Here is a 20,188-nt window from a genome sequence, read left to right as displayed (position 1 = left end):
AAAATTAGCTGAGTAGTAAATTATCATCCCTGTATTTTTTACCTTGTTAGACACAACGTCTTATGGTGCATGAGTTTCGGAATTAATAAGGACAGCACAAACAGCCAGTCCCCGAACAAGGCGAATTAACTTATAACGATTAAAATACCGCTATCCAGTGGGATAGTTCCCGAGGCCCGACGGCCAAGCCACTGGCCACTCAACCACGCAGCCGGAACTTTACCACTACTACCTCATAGAAGAAGTGCGGAACACCACCCTTACAATCCATTCTTCCACAAGGGACCGAGCTCGGTAGCTGCAGTCGCTTAAGTGCGGCCAGTATCCAATAGTCGGGAGATAGTGGGTTCGAACCTCACTGTCGGCAGCCCTGAAGATGGCTTTCCGCGGTTTTCCATTTTCACGCCAGGCAAATGCTGGGGCTGTACCTTAATTAAAGCCACGGACGCTTACTTCCCACTCCTAGAACTTTCCCCATCCTATGGTCGCCGTTAAGACCTATCTGTGACGGAAAGCAACTTGGAAAAAAAAAATCTACAAAGTACTTTTCCAGTTACTGTTATACTAATCGATGCAACTGTGGAACAAACAATGAAACTTCAGACGGCAATGATATTTACTTTGAAGTTTGGGACACACGTCTCCCCTTATCTTCTGGCTGACTCCCCTATGAGTGGAGGCGATACAATATCATTCACGGTATCCCCTGCAACTAAAAGAGGGACCATGGGGCTCTCAACTTTGGAGCGTGGGTTGGAGTCTACGGTTCCCCTAGCTGAGTCTAGCACTTGCTTGTGTTTAATCTTTCCTATCCGCCATCCCTCGGTCAACTCTTGCTCTTTTCCGACCCCGATGGTATTAGGTTTTCGAATGTCTAGGGATCTTTCATTTCCTTGCCCTTCGTTGACCTTCCTTTCTTTTACCGATACCTTCATTTTTCGAAGTGTCGCACTTCTACCATTTTCCCTCCGATTGGTGTTAGAAGATGCTTGCGTAGTTGAACTTCTTGTTTTAACAATAATTATCACCACCATCTCCTGACTGAAGACTGGAAAACTAAGAAGCCTAAACACTGCGACATTAATATTTCGGCTGATGAACGAATATGCACCTGAATACATAGTTTTCGGGTTCGTTGAGACGAATAGTAACACTCCCGATTTTTAAAGTCCAAGTTCAGCTCCCTTCGTGATGGGGGTCGAGGTGAGAGTGATATATAAAAATAATCGAAAATAGTGTCGAATCATTGATTTTGGGGTCGCTGATATGTATAGTGACACTCTAGATTTTTTTTTTGAAGTCCAACTTCAGCCCCCTTTGGGGTAGGGGGCCAGGGATTAGTGATATATTTTAAAAAATCGAAATAGTGTCGAATTCATACCTTTCTGAGTTGCTGAGATGAATAGTGACACTCCGGATATTTTTCAAGAACAAGTTCGGCCCGCTTTGGCGTAGGGGGCGTACAAATATTATCTACTATGTGGAAAAATACTGTGGGGGAAAGACGCCCCTAGAACCCCTAGGGACGGGGGATGAAATGTAATCTATATTAACAAATGAAGGTCGGTTTGGAACGATCTACATATACTGTATGAATATAAATTAAGGTGTAAAAATTAAAATAGACGTGAATTAATGAGGCACTTCCAGGGATCTTAGAAACTTAAAACTTGGTTCCAGAGAAGCTAATGACTTCAGGATCCCTACAAAAATCCATATTTTTTAAAATACCCTAAAGGGGGCTTCGCTGGGAGTCTCAAATTTTGGGCTCAGCACAAGAACGCAGTCGGGTATATTTATACAAAACGATAACCTATAGGTTTCATGGGCTGAAAAGTTTCCTGAAAGTCCTAACCTTCAACCCCCTCCTTCCAAATCAAGATGGCGGCACAATCTGCCAGACGAACTAGAAAATTGACATATCACAAAATTATAGCTTTTAGCCTGTAACCGACGGAAAAATTACGAGATCTTAATTTTCTTTCATTTTTACCGCCCCCCCCCCCAAAAAAAATATTGAAATATGGAAGCAATTTTAATGACGGTTCAGACCTTCCTTTCGAGGTATTTAGTGGCGAATCGGTAAGTCGTATCACAAAACGGATGGCACAATCTCGGTTCAATTTGGAGTGATCTACAATTTTGGTCCTGTGATTTCTTGTCGTATCTCTATCCCTTATATGTTAAATTTGGCTCTATTTCTGGATTTTAAGTAAATTTTGTGCTTTCTACACGTATAATTGATGATTGTATCCCTTATAGGAAAGGATCATCAAGGTCTACACGAACATTGACCCACCCAGTGATGACAGTGATGACTGTCGTATGTGATCTAAATACAATGTTTGTAGCTGTCACATAAGTATCCGAAAATTAGTGCACTGTTCAAAATCCTTACCCATATTTCACCCTATTCAACGTTTCTAACTCAATCTTACTCATAAATAGACGAGATACGAGAACATTTCATACGACCAGCCGTTTAGACCGGTATATGCGGCGTCTTATCTTATAATCCGTTTGTCGATATGATGTACCGTTTAGAGCAGTTAATCTTTAATGCACATACTTTCTTATGTCGATCTATATTTATTCACTGAAGTCGATTTGAAGCGATCTAGAAAGGATGTGTGTACCTTTGTAATTAATACTTTACAAATCGATAATGACTCTCAGCAGGAGAGCATCTGCTATTGTAATCAGCACTCCCTACATCGACTTTGACTGGCAGTATGAATGGGGTCCTTCTCCAACTCCTGTGTACCATTGTAATGAATAATTTCCTTCTCGATTTGACTGGCAGAATGCTAGGGAGCATGCAATTTTTTCAAAATTCCTTTACCCAATTGTGTTTGGCAGTAGGCAAGGGTGCCCGCCACTATAAACAAATTTACCCATATAAAAGTGACTGACGTTAGGCATAGTGGCCTGCTATTATTATGGAAACTCAACGACTCAGTGTGACTGGCAGTAAACTGACTGGCATTAGGAAAAGGGGCCTGTTATTATACAGATAACAGCACAACTCAATTTTACTGGCAGTAGGGAAGGTGCCTACCATTATAATAAAAATTCCTCAATTGTTATCTCTCTGGAAGTAGGAAATGGGTCCTGCCATTGCAACAAAAACTCCCTAGATCGATCGTGACCACGCAGCAGGTAATGGGGTCCGCCATTATAATGAAAATTCCCAATTCGATTGCGAATGGCAGTAGGAAATGAATCTGCCATTATCGTCACAACTCCGAGATTCGCACTTTACATTGGAAACGACGTATGCGACTGTCCTATGCTGTTTCTCGGATAACGCTAAGAGACGTGGAATTTAAAAAAAACTTATTCACTGCATGTACAGTAATTTACTTACATATCCGTATACCGTAACGAAGCACGGGTCTATTTGCTAGTAAATAAATAAATAAGTAAATAATACTGCGTTTACCGAAGTACAGTCGGATAACACCGCTGCCATCTGCCCCCTGTTTGTAAATGGTCTACAGTATTTCATTGGAGTACCTCTAATGTAGTGCATTAAAGCAATTGTTTTGACAGTAAAATTGAAGTAGATCGGCTGAAATTCGAATAAGGAATGTACCCTGTCTATTTGCAGAACCTTCTTCTTCCGTACTATTCTTACATTATGTGGGATCACTCATGCGAATATTCCTTGTTCATGTCCGGTTCCATGGCTAAATGGATAGCGTGCTGGCCTTTGGTCACAGGAGTCCCGGGTTCGATTCCCGGTAGGGTCGGGAATTGTAACTGTACCGGGCGGTACACCTCCGCGACGCGAGTTCAAATCTTGCGCCAATTGAAACTCCTCTACAGGAGAAACTCTGAACTTGAAAATCTGTATTAACTCAACGGTTATTCAGAAAATGTCACTACTGTAAATTTTGTAATTTTGAAGTGTTCTGAACTGTGTCTATTTCGATTTGTATTTGTTTGCTCCGTATCAAGAAGTTTGGACATTCTCTAACAGATGTCTCTACCAAAAAGTATGATAACGCACTCTGGTGCAATGGAATGAACTCCCTTGCAGAAATTTTGTATGCTTAAGTTTTGCCTCTACTAAATTTTGTTCTGTGGTTTGTGGGTTGGCAATATTAATCCTTTCTTTCCGCCAGTTTTGAACTCAGCCAATCCCGAAATTCTGTAATTAATTTTCCACCAATCATAGCTTTCTTCTTCAAATTTCCATGTGTAATGCTTAGTCTATCAATAAGGTCGGGTGGGTGTGTCTACTCATTCTTGAAAGGCCTCGAATTTCCACGAGGGTATAAAAACTGCTGATTCTCTTGTCTCGGGGCCACTAGTATAACATCTACTCTGTGTGTGTGAATATGTAGCGGGGGGCGGGAAGCGCCTCGTTCTTCGGTCAGCGACTCTTCTACAAGGTAATGGCCTTTTAACTTCTTTATTTTTTTCGCTAGCTCAGCAGTTTAACTCTCGGAGAAGGTTCGAAACCTTTAATATGTAATCCATCTCCTTAAAATGTAAATCCCTTTTTCTGACTATGTAAAAACTACTATTTCTTGAACTGTAATTCGGGGATAGAGAGTGCTTCACCCTCTCGAACTCCCCTTAATTTTGAAATTGAGGTGACTACGCTTTTCTAACCGTTTTTACTTTTCCTTAAAGTGTTTAAATCTTTCAGACGAGTCACCTCCTTAGCTTGGGACTAGCCCCTGTATATCGGCCTAGAGCCACCTAGGTTTTAATATGTAGAGTTAGGAGTGCAAATTTACGCCTCCATCCCCTTTGCTTTGGGCCAGTAACTTAACTTGATGTTTTGTTATCTTCATGCGAAGGCCCCGTAGGTTGGGTATTAATTACCCCTGTTTCCTTGTGCGCCTTAAGGGCAGATAGAAGTGAAGTTTGTTGTAGCCTTTGATAGGCTTGTAAAATTGAGAGCGGGTCTGATCTTTTCCTTAACATTGTCATTAGGAGCAAGTGCTCCTTGGCATGATGGGGTTTTCTGCCGCTTTGTTCATTTTTGTACCTTGGTAAAGTTGGGCTAATCGCTCAACGATTGTGATTGTGGGGCTCGAAGCCCAAAACCTAGTAAAAACCCCTGAACGGGAAAAATTATTTTGTACCTACCTTTCGTTGTTATTTCACCTAGTGGAAATTGTTGAATGTTGTTATCTGTTATTTGTTGATTTTGAAAAGAAAATATAACCTTTGTTAAAGTTTTAAATTAACTTTAATTCTGTAGTTGAGACCTATTCCAGCCCGCACCTTCTTTCACTTCTGCTGTTCCACAGAGACCTCGGAACAATAACCATCATTGGTTAATTTCGTCGTTAGTGTCGTCTTCATCGTCATTTCACTCTAATAACGACCCACAGGTCGCCCACGGGAGTCAAATCAAAAGACCTGCACTTGGCGAGCCGAACATGTCCTCAGACACTCCCGGCACTAAAAGCCATACGCCATTTCATTTGTTCCTTGTTCATGCTGCTCTGATTGTCATTTAATCTATAACGCCACTTTGTTTCATATGCTCTTGAAGATGGGTGCACTTTTGGTTTTCCTCTGCTAAATATTCTAGCAGAGTCCTTCGTCTATATTTCACATGCCCATATCATCCAGACGGAATTCATTTTATAGACGATTGCCACACCGAGATTCACTTGTTTTGATCATTTTTTACTTTATCCATTGTTGTTACGCCAATAGTAAGTCGTTGCTGGTTTCCATCGAGGAGAATTACTGAAGATCGTTTGTGTACAAAAGAAGAATACCCTCGAAAGGTTCAGTAAATTGCTTCATTACCGTACTGCTAGTTTTCAGTACAGAACTGTAGTATAACCTAATGTAACTGAAGAAAAGAAACATTAAACCTGGATATTCAGTAAACCTATCTCTTGTAAACGATACAGTTGGAGTCAATATCATTCCATTTTTTCTCACAATTGGTTGTGGATACTTAAGAAATGCACGAGCTTTCTCATCTACGTTTCATTGAAGAACTTGGATTTATTCTACTGCATTTATAAATAATTTTTGATTAAATATTAACAAATATTATATCCTAAATTGTTTTAAAAAGGTCAGAATGACGAAAGAGAGGTACACATCATTAAGTATGATAATATTTTATTCTATAATCTGTAGAACTACAACGCACTACAGTACACACATACAATGTCAGTCGTGATAGGAGAATATGGCGATGTGTAATGATATTCACACATAATGTTAGGCATAATGACCTCCATGTCCTGATTCACTGTGATGGTGGACCTTAACAGGCACTGGAACGGGTACCTTTACTGGGTATGGAACTGGCTTCTCAACGGGGTAGGGTACTGGCTTCTCCACTGGAACCTTCACAGGGTAGGGCACCTCCTTCTCCACAGGATAAGGAACCTTCTTTTCCACAGGAACTGGGTAGGGCTTGATAACATGTACAGGAACAGGTCTATCTACTGGTACCTTCACAGGGTAGGGGACTTCTTTTTCGACAGGGTAAGGTACTTCTTTCTCCACAGGGTAAGGTACCTTCTTCTCTACAGGGACAGGGTAAGGCTTGATGACATGTACAGGGTATGGCCTGTCTACAGGTACTTTCACTGGGTAAGGCACCTCTTTCTCTACCGGGACGGGTACATGCTTCTCAACTGGTACTGGGTAGGGCTTGGGTACATGTACAGCGATTGGCCTATCAACGGGCACCTTCACATGAACAGGGATTGGCCTTTCTACTGGGACATGGACTGGTACCTTCACATGGACAGGGTATGGCTGTGGAACCGGGACTTTTATCTCCACGGGGTATGGTTGGGGCACCTTCTTTTCTACGACCACAGGATAAGGCTTGGGGACGTAGACATTGTAAGGCTGTGGGACAGGTACCTTTACATGTACGGGATAAGGCACGTGTTTCTCAACAGGAACGTGCACAGTGTATGGTTTGTCTACGGGCACTTTGACGGGGTAAGGCACTGGTTTCTCTACCGTGTAAGGAACGGGCTTCTCTACTGGGACTGGTACAGGGTAAGGTCTGTCAACAGGGACCTTCACAGGGACTGGTACGGGTTTCTCCACAGGATAGGGTACCTCCTTCTGTACAGGGATGTGAACAGGGTAAGGTTGAGGTACTGGAACACCAACTTTCTGGTGAATGGTGATAGATTTGACCTTGCCGTGGTCGGCGCCGCCCGTAGACAGACTGTGAGCTCCTCCATATCCGCCCCCAAAAGACAGCCCGTGATCTCCTCCAAGTAGCCCGCTTCCATAACCCAGACTCTCTAGACCACGCTTATTCTGAGTCTTGTCCTCTAACTCTTCCACCTTCCCGTCCACTTGCGAGTCACTCTTCTCCTCGGCCAGGCACACGGCGGCCGTCAGTAGGACCAAGATGAGCTGTAAAATCGGAAAGAAGTTGTCAATACAGGGCGAAGGGGCTCAGCAATAACGTAACAAAATACATAATGGCATCTTTCAGGAGTCACAAAAAACATATTATCATCTTTTCTGTACAGAAAATTATTGAAAATCGAAAGCAAAAATATTTTCTTCTTACTCGAATAGACCTTATGGCACTACAGTCATGATGGACCTTGGCCAGCCAAGCGACCACTGCTCAATCCGAAGGCCTTCATATTACGAGGTGGAACTTAGCGTGACGAGTTCTCTCGGCCGTTATTCTGGGTTTTCATGAACTAATACAACTATCTCACTGTCAAATAGCTAGTGAATTGTTTTCACGGAGTCTGAGTGAACTTCGAACCAGTTCTCGAATTCAGACAAAAATTCCTGACCTGGCCGAGAATCGATCTCGGAGCCCCAGGTAAAAGCCAGACTCGTTACTGCTGAACTGCAAACTATGATACGACAGCTATAAGCATAGAAAAAAGATTTGACGTTACGTTATAGACGTGATACAAATCCAGGTCGACTAAGTACGGTATTGTTGTTCCGGCTGTCGACTGTGCAGCAAACCGTGGTCATGAGGAGTCATAATATTAACGGAGCCTTGCTCGTTATTAGCTAAGTAATTACCGAGGGTTGGATTCAGTCCACTGGAATCTCTGTCGTAAAATACTCATTAATTAGGTTTACTCAGCTACTTTAATAGTGTTCTCTTTGGTTTCATTACTGCCACTTACTACCTATCATCAAGACGTTACGTGTGGCACGTTGACCTTACGGGAATGCATACGTTGGAGGCAGATTTAGATTGCAGCATGGACCTGCGCGAGAATATGTCTGACGTACCCACATGGAAGTGTGCAAAGAAGCACCTGGCATCAGCATTATGGCGTAGGTAAACCTGAGTCAGTTTGCCGGAATAGAACATTCATTCTGGTTTCCTATGCAAGATTGATAGGAATGCTTTGTCATCTCCTGCGTGTGTATTGTTGTCTTCCTTTCTGCTATAGCTCTGACGATGGATTTGGAAACATGGATTGGAACAGTTTCTAGGCGACTTCAACCTTTCAGGGAGAACCGGAAAGCTTGTACATATTTTGTTATCGTAGTTGCTTTGTACTTCATTATGAAGAAAACCCAGTAAAATTAGGGGAGAAATAGAAACAAATTATTATATATTTTAATTGGTTTGCAAATAACGTCCTCAATTTCTAGTTTCGTTTGATTATCATTGATGAAGAACTGATGAACGTCAAATTAATTTCCGTTTGAATTAAATACGACTACAAATTAATCAGTTAGAAGCAACTATTGGAATTATAAATAATAATGAATATCTTAGTGTAGTGTCGGGTTGAGTGGCTCAGGCGGTTGAGGCGCTGGCCTTCTGACTCCGACTTAGCAGGTTCGATCCTGGCTCAGTCCGGTGGTATTTAAAGGTGCTCAAATACGTCAGCCTCGTGTCGATAGATTTACTGGTACGTAAAAGAACTCCTGCCGGACTAAATTCCGGCAGCTCGGCGTCTCCGAAAACCGTAAAAGCCAATAACATTATTATTATTTATGCAAGTCGTTCTTCTGTTGGAGTCGTCCGCTGATGAAAGTTACTCCAGTTCTTAGTTAATCGATGTTCCATTTTCCCTCTAATGAAATGGAATACTAAAATTTCCATTCGAAAGTATTTGAACAAAATGTCCCATATCTGCTTTCAGCTGAGGTAATAGAAGATGATATTCACCATAGTACCTCTTAACTGGTTAATTTCATGAACTCCTGGTTTTTCTGACCTTAACTTTAAGCGAACATTTTCCCCACTGTTTAACCCCATTTCAGCACCCAAAGCCCACCTTTAGTCTACCATACAACCCCTCTTTTCACAAATCGACGCCGGTATTCCAAATCTGTCTTCCTTCACTGTACGCGTACGTTTACTGTACTGGTCATTCAGAGTGAGAAATCAGAAGTGTCATGTATTCCCTCGTTTGTCTCTGAAATACAACGAACTGGGCGAGTTGGCCATGCGGTTAGGGGCGCGCAGCTGTGAGCTTCCATCCGGGAGATAGTGGGTTCGAACGCCACTGTCGACAGCCCTGAAGATGGTTTTCCGTGGTTTACCATTTTCACATCAGGCAAATGCTGTACTTTAATTAAGACCACGGCCGCTTCCTTCCCACTCCTAGGCCTTTCCTGTCCCATCGTCGCCATAAGACGTATCTGTGTCAGTGAGACGTAAAACCGATTTAAAAAAAAAGTACGACGAAATTTTCTCTACCCTATCATCTATCAGTGGAACTCGTGCACTTCGCTGCACGAACAAATTCCAATGAGTTCAAGTTCAATTTTAAGAAAAGTTCAACGATAAATGCATATTATCAATATAATAGACCGTGTTAGATAATGATGTTAACAAACAATCATCCAGGCCTATAGCTGTTTTCAAATTAAAGAGCAAAAATACATTCAATAAGTTATGCAGTTATATTTCTATTTCCTCTGGATTTATTGAACAATCCTAAGATAATAATAAGAATAAGAATAAGAAGAAGAAGAATAGGAAGATAGTGAGTTCGAATCCCACTGTCAGCAACCCTGAAAATGATTTCCGTGGTTTCCTATTTTCACACCAGGCAAATGTTGGGGCTGTGTCTTAATTTAGGCCACGGCCACTTCTTTTCCATTCCTAGGCCTTTCCTATGTCATCGTCGCCAAAAGACCTATCTGTGGCGGTGCGACGTAAAGCAACTTGCAATTAGGGGATTATCGTCCCATGCGTAGGCTGCCATTAACACCACAACACAAATAATAATAATAATAATAATAATAATAATAATAATAATAATAATAATAATAATAATAATAATAATAATAATAATAATAATAATAATAATAATAATAATAATTGTACAGTGACTTTCCTTTATTTATCACTTATATATCCTTACGTCCTTCATATTTCTGTCAACACATTGTTGGGGACAATAGTAAAATTGAATTTGAACTTTCAGCATCTTATACATTCATGCAATTTATTATTATTATTATTATTATTATTATTATTATTATTATTATTATTATTATTATTATTATTATTATTATTATTATTATTAATGTAGGTAGACGTATTTTGTTCCAAATTACATGATTCAAATGCACCTCATTTATACCATTCGCTATAGGCCTACCTATACCATCTGAATTAATTCTGACCCTCATTGATCCGGACAATTTCTTACTCCTGGCATTTTCCCCAGGTTTTTGGAGTCAGCACTTCGTGTAGATTTGGCTGAGTTTAACGGGCAGATACCCTTCCTGACGATAATCGCTACTGCGTGTTTCTGTGTTGGTTAGCAGTGTGTGTAGATTAAGATGTGTATTTGCACACTCACAAACATCCGGTCTCCAGCAAGGATAATTAACCATGTGGAGTTAAAATCCCCGGACAGATGAGAATCGAATCCGGGTCATCTGAAGCGGTGGCCTCTAAGCTGTGTCTTTAGCCAAGCAGCCGATCCTGGCCGTAACAACTCCCAGTTAATCCTCATAAATAATTCTTTATTTTTATCTGGCCCTTCGCATACTGTCAATTCGAATCCCACCGTCGGTAGCCCTGAAGGTGTTTCTCCGTGGTTTCCCATTTTTACTCCAAGCAAATGCTGGTGTTGTACGTTAATTAACGTCACGGCCACTACCTTCCCAATCCTAGCCCTTTCCTATCCTTCCATCATCGGAAATCTTGGACGTGTTAGTGCAATCACTAACACTAGGATACCAAACCGAAACCCTTGGTGCAACAGCCTCGAAGGGCCATGGCCTACCAAGTGACCGCTGCTCAGTCCGAAGGCCTGAAGATTATGAGGTGTCGTGTGGTCAGTACACGAATCCTCCCGGCCGATATTCTTGGCTTTCTAGTTCGGGGCCGCCATCTCACCGTCAGATAGCTCCTCAATTGTAATCGCGTAGGCTGAGTGGACCTCGAACCAGCCCTCAGATCCAGGTAAAAATCCCTGACCAAGGCGAAAATCGAACCCGAGACCTCCGGGTAAGAGGCGGTCACGCTACCCCTACACTGTGGGTCCGGCAACACTAGCATACTGCCAATCAGTAAAATATATTCAACTGATCTAGCTTTATTGATTGATTATGTATCTTCACTTCCTTAACTTCTCGAAATTCCCCTTTAATTGTAACACTTAATCTAGACTTTCAGGACACTTTTTAAGCTCGTGAAAACTACATGTCGTCACCTTCGAAGCAATGAAATGTCGTATGGCTTTTAGTACCGGGAGCGCCAAATGCAGATCTTTCGATTGGACGCACGTAGGCGACCTGCTCGTCGTGATGAGGATGAAGAAGGCACATACACCTAGCCCCGTGCCAGCGGAATTAAGCTATCACGGTTAAAATTCCCGACCTTGCCGGGAATCGAACCTGGGACCCCTGTGACCAAAGGCCAGCACGCTAACCATTTAGCCAAGGATTCGGACGCTTTTGAAGCAATGTTCCTTACTGAGTGAACGTACCAATGTTTACGCTTGTGTATTTGCGCTGCTTTGCTTGAGCCCCTATTTCGATCCCCCACCCCCTCATTAGTGTATGATTATTTCTTTTTCTTATACCTTCCTTTTTTATATAGCTACACTACGACTACCAATTATTGGTATAAATACAAGCTATCGCGGCTTCTGACGAAAGCTTCGTTGTATTATCTTTGGTAAGACTGCGCGTAGTGGAATTGTTTTTTTTTTTTTTCTGGGCCAATGTTTTAACGTTCTGACTCCATTATAATAGGAGTATATTAGGCTTATAAATACTCTTATCCTCCCTATATTTTCCTACTGTGCCTTAGTATTAACTGATGCCACGAGAGAACAACTAAACCGATTACAACGAGTTATGAACTTTTGTATTAAGATTACCTTCTTACGCTATGATGTTCATGTTACCCCTTATTATCGTTAATTTTTCCTACTAATATTTAAACAATATAGAAGCCTCCACGTGGCAATATTAATCTTAACGAGATTATCCCACACTACTTATCTTCACAATTCAATTTCCTATCCTCTTTCCACCAGCATAACACACGCTCCGGCAGTACACTTGCTATCCCTTTCAGCAGGTCAGCAGCAATTAGCCGTTCCTTTGTTGCACATACTATTAGAGCCATGAAAAGCTTAAATTCCTTTAAGTCGTTTTGCCGTGAGTATCTCCTCGATGTGTGTCGTCAGGCTGAATGAATCTTGTGGAGCGAATGTACGTTTCCTGTGCTTGTGTTATATTGTGCCAATCGGTTTTAATTTGTAACGATAGTTTTAAGTCAGCATCTGTGGTGTAGTGGTTAGTGTGATTAGCTGCCACCCCCAGAGGCCCGGGTTCGATTCCCTGCTCTGCCACGAAATTTGAAAAGTAGTACGAGGGCTGGGACGGGGTCCACTCAGCCTCGGGAGGTCAACTGAGTAGAGGGGGGTTCGATTCCCTCCTCAGCCATCCTGGAAGTGGTTTTCCGTGGTTTCCCACTTCTCCTCCAGTCAAATGCAGGGATGGTACCTAACTCAAGGCCACGGCCGCTTCCTTCCCTCATCCTTGTCTATCCTTTCCCAACCTCCCATCCCCCCGCAAGGCCCCTGTTCAGCATAGCAGGTGAGGCCGCCTGGACGAGGTACTGGTCATCCTCCCCAGTTGTATCCCCAGACCCAGAGTCTGAAGCTCCAGGACACTGCCCTTGAGGCGGTAGAGGTGTGATCCCTCGCTGAGTCCGAGGGAAAAATCGACCCTGGAGGAAAAACTGATTACGAACGAACGATAGTTTTAAGATATGATCAAGAATATTATTTTATAGGGCTTATATTAGATTATTTTGTTTCATTTTTTGTTTCTAGTTTGTAACGGTAGTTTTAAGATGAGATTCTGAATATTTTTTTCTCAGATGAACACTGTTAATGGTCCGCCTTTGTGGTGTAGTGGTTAGTGTGATTAGCTGCCACCCCCGGAGGCCCGGGTTCGATTCCCGGCTCTGCCACGAAATTTGAAAAGTGGTACGAGGACTGGAACGGGGTCCACTCAACCTCGGGAGGTCAACTGAGTAGAGGTGGGTTCTATTCTCACCTCAGCCATCCTGGAAGTGGTTTTCCGTGGTTTCCCACGTCTCCTCCAGGCAAATACCGGGACGGTACCTAAGGTAAGGTCACGGTTGCTCCCTCCGCCCTACCTTGTCTACCACTTCCAATCTTCCCTTCCCCCCCTCCAAGCCCCTTGTTTAGCATAGCAGGTAAAGCCGCCTGGGCGAGTTACTGGTCATCCTCCCGATTTGTATCCCCCGACCCAGAGTCTGACGCTCCAGGACACTGCCCTTGAGGCGCTAGAGGTGGGATCCCTCGCTGAGTCCGAGGGAAAAACCAACCCTGGATGGTAAACCGATAAAGAAGAAGAAGAAGAAGAAGAAGAACACTGGTAATGAAGTGTGGTTAAGTGTAAGAGAGGACCATAGTCCTAACTTCGCCACTACAAATAAAGGCTAATATTAATAGTAATAATAATAATAATAATGAAAATCCACAGCCTGTTTCCAGTCATACGACCGGGTCAGGAAATTGAATGAATGAAGCCCCCATCTAGCGGCGAGGATTGGAATTGTGCCGGCTGCCGAAGCCTGTCGCACTCCTCTGGGGCAATGATTAATGACTGACGGATGAAATGAAATGATATTGGAGAGTGTTGCTGGAATGAAAGGTGACAGGGAAAACCGGAGTACCCGGAGAAAAATCTGTCACGCCTCCGCTTTGTCCAGCACAAATCTCATATGAAGTGACCGTGATTTGAACCACGGAACTCAGCGGCGCTGAGCCACGCAATCAATAATAATAATAATAATAATAATAATAATAATAATAATAATAATAATAATAATAATAATAATAATAATAATAATAATAATAATAATAATAATAATGTCTTGCTTTAGATTTATAGTTTCTACTAATGATTGTCACTGAAAAAGCTGTAGTTCTGTGTTTCGAAGTCAAATGATTCTACTGTGACGCCACGTTTAATGTAATTAGTAGTCAGCTTTAGGACAATCATTACTGTCCGGTCTATAGCTGAGTAGTCTGCGTGGTGAACTTCAGTTCTGAGGGTTAGATTCCTGGTCGGGCCGAGGCTTTTAGCCACGTCTAGGCAATTTCTGGATGTTTGGAATTATCTTGATAAACCACCACAGAATCACACAATCGTGAATACATCCTCCACATGGGACTGGCGTCAGAAAAGGCATCCAATCGTAATACAGGTGCTACTGCGTTCGCAGCCAGGACTCAACAAAGAAAGAAAGAACAACTACATGGAGGGCTATATTACAAGCGACCGCGACATGACGATGTTAAGATGCAGAGATATCAGGTAATGTCTTGAGCAACTACAAGAATACATGTATATCCCAAAGAACCTGTTTTATGATATTCATGACAAATCAAATATTTCATTGTAGGCTATGCATATACTGTGAGTGGGCATTACAGCCGAGTACAGCCCATGAAAGTTAGGTTCTTCTAGAGGTTGTACGGTGTCTGCCATGGGAAGTAAGCAGCCAGCCCTGAGCTACAAAAATTAACAATTCGCTATTAAGATGGTATTTTTTTTGTTTTGTTTGCTAGTTGCTTTACGTCGCACCGACACCGATAGGTCTTATGGCGACGATGGGGCAGGGAAGGGCTAGGAGTGGGAAGGAAGCGGCCGTGGCCTTAATTAAGGTATAGCCCCAGTATTTGCCTGGTGTGAAAATGGGAAACAGCGGAAAACCATTTTCATGGCTGCCGACAGTGGAGTTCGAACCTACTATCTCCCGAATACTGGATACTGGCCGCACTTAAGCGACTGCAGCTATCGACCTCGGTTAAGATCGTACTATTCGGCAGCGAATCGAACTTGAAACTCCAGGATATGAAGACCAGAAAGTAATAAGAATAAGTAAGCAAGCTCGTAGTTTTATGCGACTGCTGATTTCGTGATCATAACCACGAGACAGCTTGTTTTATGTAGAATACAAAAACACAGAGACGTAACATTTCGTTTCAAAGACCATATTCATTTGCCGGAAATCGAACTTCGGACGCCTTGGTGAGAATCCAGTGACTATTCCACACGGATATCGTGCCCCCCCCCCCCCCAAAAAATATACTGACTATTTAGTCACGAAATCAGACATAACGGGCATACTTGAGATGGGGCTATGCATTATATCCAGATGTTCTGTAGATGGTGATAGTGATTGTAGTTTCAAGAGGTACAACTGGTCAACAGTCTTCTGTTAACACTGTTCTGAGGAGAAAAAATGGAGAGCTCTGATCCTTCGAAGAAAGTGAAGGAAAGAGCAGCAAAAGGTGTGAAAATTCAAACCTGATATCGTCGTGGTCAGGGGAGAAGAGGAGTTGATCAAGAAAGGCGAGGAGCCCAGCACAAGTAATTGGAAGCGATTTCTGACTTACTTAGGTGCTCTCTAGTCACCAGCCCGCCCTCATAAGACAACAATTTTCTTTAAGTCGCACCGACACAGATAGGTCTTATGGCGACGACGGGATAGGAAAGGAACAGGAGGAGCTAGCGTGGTCTTCATTAAGGCACAGCCCCAGCATTTTCCTGGTGTGAAAATGGCAAACCACGGAAAACCATCTTCAGGGCTGCTGACAATGGGGTTCCGAATGCAAGCTCACAGCTGCGCTACCCTAACCGCGCGGTAAACTCGCTCAATAACAGACGCTCGGGATTATTTGCATGTGTAACGAAGAAAACTTCCAGTCACATCCAGACCGTAAAACCATCAATCATGTTACTGACCTTACGTCCCTCTAACTACTTGTACGATGTTCAAGTGTCGGAATTATGTTCCGCAGGAGTTCTTTTACATTATAGTATTCAGGAACCTTCAAATTCAACTGGACTAAGACGGGATTGCACCCGCAACTTGGGCTGGTTACTTTGTACAGTGTGGTGATTCGGGCAGATAGTAATGAAGATTGTGTATCATGCCAACTTCTAACGCTCTAATTAATGTGCATTTCATTCCTCGTTACATGGTTACCGTTCCTGTACGACAATGAGCATAACCGTTCATTTATGAGGTTCATCTGTTCAACATTTTGAATCTACACAGTATTCCATGAACTTGAGATGAAGATGATTTGCAATGTCGTAGCTGTTACCCTTAGCAATGTCAAAGGCTCTGCCTACATGAAGGGAATTTTGCCAATATAAATGTTTTATTTTGTTATTTGAATGACGTTTTACAAACAAAAATAAACAAACAAAGAGAACCCCCGCGTTACTACAGCCCTCATGGTCCTTCACGTAGCCAGTGACTGCTGTTTAGTGCGAACATCTGTAGATGACCAGGTGACACATTGTCAGCGCGACATATACTTTCGGTCGTTTAATAGACAGAGGCCGCTATCTTACGGTAAGCTACTTCACTTTCACAGATTGTTCCCAACTAGTGACCTCAGTGAACCTCGAACCCGCCAAAGATCCAGATACAACTCCCTGAACCTGCTGAAAATCAAACACGGGACCTCCCAGATAGAGACAGGCTTGCTATTCCTAGACAGTGGGTGACAGTAACAATAAGAGAGGAAGGGGAAGGCAGCGGTCATGGCCCTAATTAAGACACAGACGCGCATTTGCTTAGTGTACACGCGAGCACAGAAATGGTGTCCCTGTATAAACAAAGCATGGTATACCCCCACCTCCACGCTTAACGCATTGCTGCAGGTAGACAGCCCGCTACAAGACTGTTGTGATCGAAATGGGCACAGTGGTCGATGTATAGCAATACACACACTGTGCCTTCAGCACTACCCGTTCACTCCCTCCCCAACTTTTCGGTACTGAAGTGGGGCAGTGTTGATTGTTTACGTCGGGAAACCATTTCTGTGCTTGCAAGTACATACCACCGAACTGAACGGGGATCGACTCCACCACCACCAGTCACAGGTGTATGAGTGATTTTCTCTTGCGACAACTGCCGACGTATTGACTTCTGTTCTTTCCTTCCACTAATTGCGGACAGGAGCCAGTTGAGCTGAGGTCCGATTTACGGCTTTATGGTCTCGAGGCTCTATATATCACCATTCTCCCACACCAATGCCACAAGCAAAAGTAAGAGTAGGCTATACCTGAGTAAAAAATGAAATGGCGTATGGCTTTTAGTGCCGGGAGTGTCCGAGGACAAGTTCGGCTCGCCAGATACAGGTCTTTCGATTTGACTCCCCTTCGCGACCTGCGCGTCGTGATAAGGATGAAATGATGATGAAGACAACACATACACCCAGCTCCCGTGCCAGCGAAATTAACCAATGACGGGTAAAATTCCCGACCCTGCCGGGAATTGAACCCGGGTCCCCTGTGACCAAAGGCCAGCACGCTAATCATTTAGCCACGGAGCCGGACAGTATACCTGAGTGAAAATCCCTGTACATCATTATTTAGAAATTATCAGCAAAATTATCCACACTGCCATGCAGTTTGAATACGCCAAGACACTAATTTCGCGGATATCCGCATCTTTGCATGGGTTAGCACGGCTGGTCTGGGTTCAACCCTCGTATCTGTCACGAATTTAAGGCTGGTTGGAGGGACTGGAACAATATGGTCTCAGCCTTCTTCATCTGTCACTTTTTTTCATACCCTGGTGGGGTCGCAGGTCTGAACTATGTCGCACATGTGGACTTGGCCTTGTTTCGCGACCGGATGCCATACCTGCCGCTAACCCTACGTTGAGGGATGTCTATGGTACACTCTTGCATGTTTCTATAGTGGTTGGTAGTATGGTGCTTTGAGTGGGTGTATGAAGGGGTGCATATTGAAACGATCACAAACACCTAGTCCCTAAGTCAGAGAAATTAACCAGACGGGGCTAAAATACCCAACTTGGCCGGAAGTCAAACCCGGGTCCTTCTGAATAGTAGGCCTCGTCTCTGACCATTCAGCTAAGGAGTCCGATAGAAGATTAATTTTATTATTCGAAGGCGACCTTTAATTCTTCATGAACTAGGTACTTAAGCATTCCACCACCGCGATCAAAGAGTTGGTTTCTATCTGGCTGGCCTAGGTTGAATCTCGGATTTGTCACGACATTAAGGCTGGTTAGAGGGACTAGAACGAGATAGACTCAGCCTCAGCTTTCTCAACTATTGTACATCTCTGTGCGACTGCAGGAATGGTACACAATATACCGTATTATAAGCTGCAGCCGCTTCGTTCCCAATCATGGCCCGAGTTACCTCGCTAGTACATAATAGTTTTACTCTCACCGGTACATATTGGGCGACAAACTTTCACACTACGCGGTTGGCTGTTAGCTTGCATCTAGCACATACTGGGTTCGTAACCCCTGTCGGCAGCTCTAAATATGGTTGTCCGTGGTTTCCTATTTTCACACGAGGCCACGGTCGCTTCCTTCCCGGTTTGCCCAACGTCTCTATAAGACCTTTCTATGTCGGTGTGACGTAAAACAAATAGCAAGAAAAGGAAACTGTGGCTGTTAGCTTATGTTGGGGAGATGTCAGCCCTGATGATGGTTTTCCATGGTTTCCCGTTTTAACATCAGGCAAATGCTAAGGCTGTACCTTACTTAAGCCAGGTCATGCTCTAGTGGTGGCGTGTCCGTCTCTTACCCAGAGGCCTCGGGTTTTGAATTTTTACCTGTACCTGAAGGCTCGTTCGAAGTGTACTTAGCCCTCGTGAGAACGTTTGATGAGCTATTTACGGCGATATAGCGACCCCGGTCTAGAATACCAAGAATTCTGGGCAAGATGAATCGTTACGCTGACCACGTGCCATCTAGTAATCTGCAGGCCTTCGGGATGAATAGCGGTAGCTTAGTAGGCTGTAGTGCCATGGAATTTGGTTTCTTCGGTACCATAGTTAAGTCCACGGCCACTCCTGTATGAACCCCAGCCTTTTCCCGTATTTGTGTCGCTGAAAGCCTTCTAGGTGTTAGTGCGACGTTGTAGGAAAGCAGTACTCACCGCTGTCTTCATGGCTGGCAGAAGATGGAGGACTGGCTGATTGTACGCTATCTCACACTTTATATACTCATGTGAATCTGTCTTACACTTTCCCTCGTCACAGAAATTGCCTCCTCTTTGTTTCACGCACCATGGGAACCGCGAGCCTGGAGCTCACTGTACCAGGGCGGAAGTGCATCGTCTATGGTCGTACTGTAGATGGGATACTTCTTAACACGTCACCAACATACAGTATACGTCAACATTTAAGACCACATTCGAATACCAAGAAACGACACCTGGAACCTGACCGTCAGGCTCAGAAACCCAGCGAATTCTGTATTTCAACTCTTACATCTCATTGTTCATATTTCGCGGCATTTATTTGAGTAAGGCCAGATGCTGTAGGAGTTATGAATTTCTAAATATTATAAAACTAATCCAGAATATCTAATATCTTAAAAATAGAAGCTAAAGTATGCTTAAAGAAATGACAAAAAGAGTAAGGAAATGTGCATAAAACATCGTAAGAATTCTTTTTTTATTTATTTTACACTTTGCTTTACGTCACACCGACTTAGATACCTGTATTATGGTGACGATGGAATAGGAAAGGCCTAGGAGTGGGAAGGAAGCGACCATGGCCTTAATTAACCCCTAGCCCCAGCGTGTGCCTGGTGTGAAAATGGAAAAACACGGAAAGCCACATTCAGGGGGTTCGAACCCACTATCTCCCGTATGCAAGCTGACAGCTGCGCACCGCTAACCGCCCGGCCAACTAGCCCGGTCGTAACAATTCTAACTTGACTCTA

At 43.3% G+C, this 20,188-nt stretch overlaps 1 protein-coding gene across 1 annotated transcript in view; it reads right to left on the bottom strand.

The window, feature by feature from the left end:
- Positions 1-6,204: 6,204 nt before the first annotated feature.
- The window catches only part of LOC136858871 (uncharacterized), a 58,033-nt gene continuing 44,049 nt past the window's right edge, over positions 6,205-20,188 (bottom strand). Inside the window, exon 4 of the mRNA XM_068225756.1 lies at positions 6,205-7,371. Coding sequence (XP_068081857.1) covers positions 6,205-7,371 — 1,167 coding nt within the window. The remainder of the gene's footprint in view (positions 7,372-20,188) is intronic.

This window comes from Anabrus simplex, chromosome 1 (genome assembly GCF_040414725.1).
Source record: "Anabrus simplex isolate iqAnaSimp1 chromosome 1, ASM4041472v1, whole genome shotgun sequence".
Classification (NCBI taxonomy): Eukaryota; Metazoa; Arthropoda; class Insecta; order Orthoptera; family Tettigoniidae; genus Anabrus; species Anabrus simplex.
Note: the sequence above shows the minus strand (reverse complement) of the source record. Positions and strands in the feature narration are given on the sequence as shown.